At 49.3% G+C, this 7684-nt stretch overlaps 1 protein-coding gene across 1 annotated transcript; it reads left to right on the forward strand.

Annotated features, from left to right (window-relative positions):
* The first annotated feature begins 6594 nt into the window (after nt 1-6594).
* Nucleotides 6595-7182, forward strand: LOC136536920 (uncharacterized). The gene is made up of 3 exons (XM_066529053.1): nt 6595-6752; nt 6798-6819; nt 6961-7182. The coding sequence occupies exons 1-3, from the start codon at nt 6595-6597 to the stop codon at nt 7180-7182; spliced, it is 402 nt and encodes a 133-aa protein (XP_066385150.1).
* Nucleotides 7183-7684: the final 502 nt, after the last annotated feature.

Genomic DNA, 7684 nt, shown 5'->3' on the forward strand with positions numbered 1-7684 from the left:
TGGACCAAGAGTGAATTATTGTATATGTTTACTTCCGCAAAATTTGAATATTGTGGGCTGTGCACTTGTGCAGTCTGTTGACCCTGCTTGGCTGCTTTTGTTCAGCAGGTGGAACTCGCCTTTTTTTTTGAGAGAGAGGAACTACGGGCCCCCCCTAGTTTCGAGACCATAGAAAAATTTAACCCATGCTGTGAACTGTGAAGTTGAGTTCCATTTGCCGAAGTTCAGAGATGCCATTTCTGTGGCTGTTGGCAACAGTGGCGGACCCAGGATCTGAGAGCCGGGTAGTCCTGGTAAAAAAAAATCATGTGTAATACTATAAAATCCAAACAAAAAGTTCGACAAACATAGCTATAAATTAACCAAATTACGATAATACATTTAAAAGGTTTGAAACTTACATAAATACTCCCTCCATACTGGTAAAGAAAGTCGTTTATGATATGATTTAGCATATCAAGGAGTGATTAATTAAGGGATATTTTCCCTGTTTTCCCTTATTAAATAGGGTTGCGGGTATTGCCTATCCAATAAACTTTCGTAGCTAGACTGGTAAGCGCGCTGCAGCCCGATGCACGAGGTATTCGGTTCGATCCCTCTCGGGTGTGTTATTTTTTTTTGAAGAGCTCGTGGATTTGCGATGTCTTCGGCCTAGACTGAGACGAGAGAGACCGTGGACCAGTTTTTGAAGAGTAGTAATAGAATTTTGGGCCAAATTTGTGGGTAGTCCTCGGACTACCCATGCTACCCGCTGGGTCCGCCCATGGTTGGCAAAGGTGTCTCCATGTCTTTCTGGTTGGATACTGGATTGGCCCTGCTCCCCTCTCGAGTGCCTGGAAGGGCAGCAGAAACGCCTTCGCCTAGTCCGGTGAAATGGTGACCCTTGTCAGGTGCTCTGAGATCCTACCTCGGATCTTCGTTCTTGAGCTCTTCGTGCACAGAGTAAAGTCGAGCGAACGGACCTAAATCTTTTAGGCGAATTCCTTGAGAATATGAAACATTTCATGCTTTTCTTTCTCTTCTTCCTTTCACTCCCATCTCATAAATCTTTGTATGCGGTCACCAAAAAAAAAAAAAACTTTGTATGTCAGTATCCCGAACTTTTGCATACCTTAATATATATTCAGGGCTTATTTGACAAAGCGCCCGTAGCAACTTCTAGATTGAATTAAGGAGGAGCTTCACGAGATAGTTTTTTTACTAAGAAATGATTATACACTAGTTTTGTGAAGTGATTCTTTGAAATGAACTAGAAGATTGTGAGCTGGAAAAAGTAGCATATCTTGGTTTTGTGAATCTTTTTAATCACTTTCAGGCATAGAATCACTTCTCTCAATAAAAGACCGAAATGACAACCAAATTGAGGTTGAACGTGAGCCCCAAATTTTTTTCTCCAAACCGTTGAGCGATGTATTGGCTATGTCCCAGAGGTTAACTCAAGCCTCTCTTCTAGTTTTTGCTAAGATCACATGGTCCCAATGTATCTACTGACATATGAACTAGGCTGGAAAGGCGCGAAAGCCAAACAAGCAAAGAATAAAGAGAAACACACAAAAAAGAAATCGGATCACCCTGTCCAAACTGTATGACCCAGTTTTTATAGTGAAAACTATATTGCCTTGTTTTCAAACCAGATGACTCTTTTCATGGATTTTAGCTCTAGAAGGTTTTGGACAAAAAGGCAAAATCCATTCGAACGATCTTCAAAAATTCTGAATTTTGAACCAAAGCTTCACAACAATATGATAAAAACAGCCCCAAGAAGATCTCCCTAAAAAACACAAGTCTCAAAACCGGGTCACATGGTTTCCAAACCGATGACCCTATTTCTCTAGAAAATAGGAAACTTGCCAAAAATCCAAAACTACTTCAAATCACCTCAAAAAATGTGAAACTTGGTTTAGACCTTGACGAACTCATGGTAAGGTAATTCCATGGGATCTTTCCAGAAAGGTCTGGGCTTAACCTCAAATTGAATAATCCCTCTCCAAAACTAGGGTTCACTCAATAAGGCTCAATTTCAAGAGAATAGGGTGCTAGTGGAAAATTTGTTGGAGGAAAAGCCTAGATATGTTCCCTTGTGGTCATAGCTCGATTGAGCACAATAATCAACCAAAAATAGCCATCTCAAACAGGTCACGAAAACAAGGGTTTTGGAGAACAAAAAGAGGAATTTTGGATGCCAATTCGTGGGTAGTTTGGTGCTGGGCTTAATATCATCATGTACCCATGTCTAAAGGCTCCAAGAAACATTTCTAAATCATCCAAGAACTCAGATCAATCACCGCTCCAAAAATCACCAAGAAAAGGTGACAAAAATTCACAAAAGGATTCAAAAAAGGAGGGGCACAAGAGACGAGTCTGATAAGATTTTCTTCATTACAGTTCAATCATGAATTCATCATACATCAAAATAGCCTTCCTCCCACTTTTGTGAGTGTTGACTACATGAGGCCCTGGTACTCTCATGGCCTCATCAGGGCTATAATTGGCTACCCTCAAGAGGGCGTGGGTTAGGCCAATTGGTCTAGGATGAATCCAAACCAGGGGTGCCTCACCGACTTGGTGAACAAGGCATATGCATGATATACATAGAAAATGAGTCTATTGTAACCGACTAGGAAACCAACCTATAAACTGATCAAGATTCTATCTGTAACCCTACCTCTTTAACTATACAAGGAGGGGTAGGGAGCCCTGTACCTCAACCCATAGCGGTACCCAATAGACAATAGTTGTGATCTCGCAATCAACCTGAGTATATGAAGCACAAGCAATAAACCTCCCCTACATAGGGTACCCCACCTGAACTAGTTTAAATCTGTGTCCTATGTGCTATCCTCTGATCTACTGCATGAGATTTATGAATTACTAGTTGGAGGTAAAAACACTGATAGTGAGAAACTAGCCTAAGAAAGAATCACACCTCTCTATCTTGACTCCTCTAATCTTTAGAGCACTTGGCTAACCCTAGGAAATAAATAGGTGGTGGCTATATTTTTGGGCACATGAACCACTTAGCCACTGGGGCTATTACACATTCCATGTACCCCAAGGTTTAGACATGAACCACTTAGCCACCGGGACAAAATGGTCAAAGTTGATTGTCGGATATCTATACCTGGGTATCCAAGCCAAAGGATTAAAGAGCGTCACGTCGCCTCATCCGATGGTTAAAGACGCAACTACGGCCTCGTCCGACCCCTAGGGGCCGGGCCACATCTCGTCTGACACCGAGGACGAGGTTTCCACCTCGTTCGACTCCCAGGGGCCGGGCCACGTCTCATTCGGTCCCATGGGGAGGGCCCCGTCTCGTCCGACCCCCAGGGGTCGGATTCCGTCTCACCCGACTCCCAGGGAGAGATTTCCGCCTTGCCCAATCCTTGGGGATCGGAACTGTTACCGGACCAAAGCAGTGGTCCTAGGGTAGGGCTCGAACCGCTTCAACCACTATGGCATGGAAGCGCACGCCCGGGAGCACGTCTTGGACGTGTCCTGATGCGACTGGCGGTCGCATCGGACCATGCTGGGAAACTCGCGTCGCCCATCACGTCAACAGGCCAGCACTGTGCCACCAACTCCCTGCCTGACCACCATCCAACGTTAGTCAACCAGCGTTAGTTGACTGGCACTGTACCGCTAGCCCCCTGCATGGCTTCTATCAGGGGACCCTTTGACCATTCCGTCCACTCGAATGGAATGGAAGACAAGAAAGGCACACGACGCCCACACGTAAGCTGTAGCAGCCAATAGGACCCCAGTACAACGCCGCTACCACCATGATCTACAGGGTTAGCGGGACCCACGTGAAGAGGAGGACGGTGCACCTCCGAAAGCCTTATTTCTCTTTCTTTTTCCCCCTCTTCCCTTTGGTTGTAACCCCTGCTTTCCCTTGACCTATAAAAGGGAAAGCAGGGCGTCCCGCTAAAGGGATGGTGAATCCTTGAACAAACACATCGTATCACACCAAAGACTTGGGAGCTACCTCCCTCTCTCGCTAGTTTGTAACCCCCTACTACAAACTCAGTGCTAGTAACATGAGCAGCTCAAAACTGGACGTAGAGACATTCAACCCAAACCAGTATAATCCTTGTATCCTCTTAGCACGTCATCCGGTGCTTACTCGAAACACCGATAGTTAGCATACTAGGTAGGGGCCTTTTGCACGTTTCGACATAAACACTAGGCCTCAGATGGCTAGTCATGACATCAGCTGGGTCCCGGGCACACACGTGCGCTTCGGAGACCTGGACTTTATCATCATGGCGAAGAGAGAGAGCTGGCACGAGCGCTCATCGTCGCCCAACCCCTCCACTCCGCTAGCCTCAACACGATCGCTGAGGCACTCGAGGAGCTATAGCTGCATGCACCGAAGGCCCACGCCCCTAGGAGCAGCCAACTCCTTGACTTTGACTATGGGAGGTTGGAACATCAGCTCGACGTCTTCCTAGGACCCCAACAGTCCTAGGAAGACTTGCGCCACCTCATCTTCTTGTTCGCCAACATCATGACACAACTTACTGGGGGAGAGCCGCTCTCCCTAGAATACCTCATCCGTAGCGCCCCGACAGTGCTCCCGTTCGGTCTCCACAACACCGCAGAGACTGTTGGCCAGCTTATGGTGGAATGCATGATTTCGTCCCCCACGAGCGACAAGTTCGTGGGGGCGATCGAACACATCACGAAATCTTTCCTCGACCTCCTCGCAGAGGAGCCAGAGTTGCTCTCTAGCTCTGACTCTAGCAGGGGGAGCCATCACCCCTCTTGTGAATGCTTCATGATAGGTACCCCCGAGGGACATGTCGAGAGCATCCATGAGGAGGAGGCTACCCTGACCAACAACCTCAATGACGAGGTCAAGGGGGGGGGGGTGCAGGAGCCCCACCTTACCTGCAGGTGGAGTAGCTGAAGGCCCGACACCTGGAGCTTGAGGAAGCGTGACTCCAGCTCAAGCAGGAACGCGTGGAGCTCTATCACGAGATCGAGCGCCACGGAGACAGAGGACGCACATGCGCCATGGCCCATGACATGAACTGGAGGATCATCGAGGACGATCAGGGCCTCCCGCACTTCGCCTAGGCAAGCCAAAACATCACTGCTATGGCAGCCTTGCTTAGGGGGCTTCTAGAGCCCACGACGCTCGAGGATCGATGGGCCCACCACGAGGTTCGAATGCTGCTCGAGTGTGCGGCTAAGCAGCAGACTAAGAGCTCGCTGTCTCGGTGATGGGAGCTCGATGCCAGCCAGCACTCGCCCTCCGTGCGGCCCAATAGGGACGCATCAGTCCACCAAGCGCTACATGGTGGTAGGCCATGCATCACAGTTCTGGTGTAGGAGCGCCTCGACCGCAACCGTGACGCATGTGACACCCTCGACGCCCCCTAGCATACCCGCAATGATGTGGGGGAGGGAGCCAGCTATGGTTACCACCCATGATGGGGTGGACGATATGACCACGAGGAGGACTAGAGTCATAGCCCCGAGCCAACGAGACCCTAGGCTTTTGGTTGGCATATCCTCAAGGCGGCACTCCCACCTCGATATCGCCCGTCGACTAACGTCCCAAAATACTCCGGCGAAATGAACCCTAGCTTGTGGCTCGAGGACTATCGGCTCACCTACTAGGCCAGTGGTGCGGTTAGTGATGACTTCATCATCTGCAATCTCCCCCTATTCCTGGCCAACTCAGCGCGAACATGGCTGGAGCACTTTCCGCCCAACTGCATTCAGAGTTGGGTGGACCTGAAACAAACCTTCGTAGGGAACTTGTAGGGCACTTACACACACCCTAGGAACCCCTAGGACATGAAGAATTGCTAATAGAAATTGGGTGAGACTCTCTGTGAGTACATCAGATGCTTCTCTCGGTAGTGCAATGAGCTTCCTAATGTCACCGATGCCGACATCATTGGAGCCTTCTTGTCAGGGACCACCTATGAGTCCCTGATCCACAAGTTGGGATGTAAGGGCCCATGGACTACCAAGGAACTCCTCGACATCTCGACTAGCCATGCTTCTGGTGAGGAGGCGGTGGGAGCAATTATTGATTACTCCATAGGCAAGGTGAAGTGGGATGATGATGTCGATGAAGGCCCCTCCGACTGCTCTAATAAGAAGAAGAACCTAACATGGTGTGGGGGCTCGCTTGTGGCCACTACTGAGTGAAAGGTCGATTGGGCAATGACCAAGGGCATCCCCGATCACTTTGATAAGCTGCTCGAGGGGCCATGCCCAAACCACGCCTTCCTTGTCAAGCACATGTACAAGGACTGCTCCCTCATGAAGCGCTTCTTCACTGGTGGCTCCAAGAAATGGGAGCAGAAGAAGAAGCCCGAGGCAGAAGCCGATGCCGTCGAAGAGAAGGACGGTGGCTTTCCATCACCAAATGGCTACCTCATGATCTTCAGTGGGCCAGAGGCATATGGCTCCAAGTGATGACAGAAGCTCACGCATTGAGAGGTCTATGAAGCCGAGCCTGCCACGCCCACTTTCCTCAAATAGTCAGGGTCTCCCATAACCTTCAACCGATCTGACCACCCGGATAGCGTTGTACACCCAGGCAGGTACTCACTCGTGGTTGACCCTATTGTTGGCATGAAGCAGCTCACCAAGGAACTGATGGATGGAGGTAGTGGCCTCAACATCATGTACGTCGAGACGCTTGATGCTATGGGCATCGATCGAATGCGCATCCGGCCGACTAGGGTGCCTTTCCATGGCATCATGCCGAGAAAGCAGGCCATACCAATCAGGTAGATCGACCTACCCGTTACCTTTGGGAATCTGTCCAACTATAGGATAGAGACCCTCACCTTCAAGGTAGTCGGGTTCCTCCTGGTCTACCACACCATTTTGGGGAGGCCATGTTACACAAAGTTTATGGCCATCCCCAACTACACCTACCTCAAGCTCAAGTTGTCAAGCCCACACAGGGTCATCACCATCAGCACTTCTTTCTAGAGGGCCTATGAGTGCGAGGTCGAGAGCTGCAAGCTCACTTTGGCAACCCTCACTTCTAAGGAGCTCGCAGCCATCGGGAAGGACATCACCGAAGGAGCGCCCGATGCAAAGCGAGCGGCTGGATCCTTTGAGCCTACAGAGAATGTCAAGGAGGTCCTCGTCGACCCCAACAACTCCACCGACAAGACGGTGCACATTGGCACCACCCTCTCCCCCAAGTAGGAAGGCGCACTCGTTGTCTTTCTCCGCGCCAATTGAGACATCTTTGCGTTGAAACCCTTGAATATGCTGGGAATTCCGAGGTAAGTCACCAAGCATGCCGTAAAGATCAGGCTGGGCTCTAGGCCGGTCAAACAATGCCTTCACCGCTTCAATGAGGAGAAACAGAGGCTCATTGGTGAATAAATCGCTAAGCTCTTGGCAGTCGGTTTTATCAAGGAAGTATACCACCCGGAGTGGTTGTCCAATCTCAATCTTGTAAAAAAGAAAAGTGGGAAATGGTGGATGTGTGTCGACTACATGAGCCTCAATAAGGCATGCCCAAAGGATCCATTTCCTTTGCCATGCATAGACTAGGGAGTCGACTTGACCTCAGGGTGTGAAACCCTATGCTTCCTTGATGCGTACTCTAGGTACCATCAGATCACAATGAAAGAGTCTGACCAGCTCACGACTTCTTTCATCACCCCGTTCGGGTCGTTTGGCTATGTTACGATGTTGTTCG

This window comes from Miscanthus floridulus, chromosome 2 (assembly GCF_019320115.1).
Source record: "Miscanthus floridulus cultivar M001 chromosome 2, ASM1932011v1, whole genome shotgun sequence".
Taxonomy (NCBI): domain Eukaryota; kingdom Viridiplantae; phylum Streptophyta; class Magnoliopsida; order Poales; family Poaceae; genus Miscanthus; species Miscanthus floridulus.

Excerpts from the sequence above, each read along its gene's own strand:
- LOC136536920 (XM_066529053.1), top strand. The coding sequence starts at position 6,595 with ATGAAGCAGCTCACCAAGGAACTGATGGATGGAGGTAGTGGCCTCAAC. Across the intron at positions 6,753-6,797 it reads AAGCAGGCCATACCAATCAG|GATAGAGACCCTCACCTTCA; the intron begins GTAGATCGACCT and ends GTCCAACTATAG. Across the intron at positions 6,820-6,960 it reads TAGAGACCCTCACCTTCAAG|AGGGCCTATGAGTGCGAGGT; the intron begins GTAGTCGGGTTC and ends ACTTCTTTCTAG.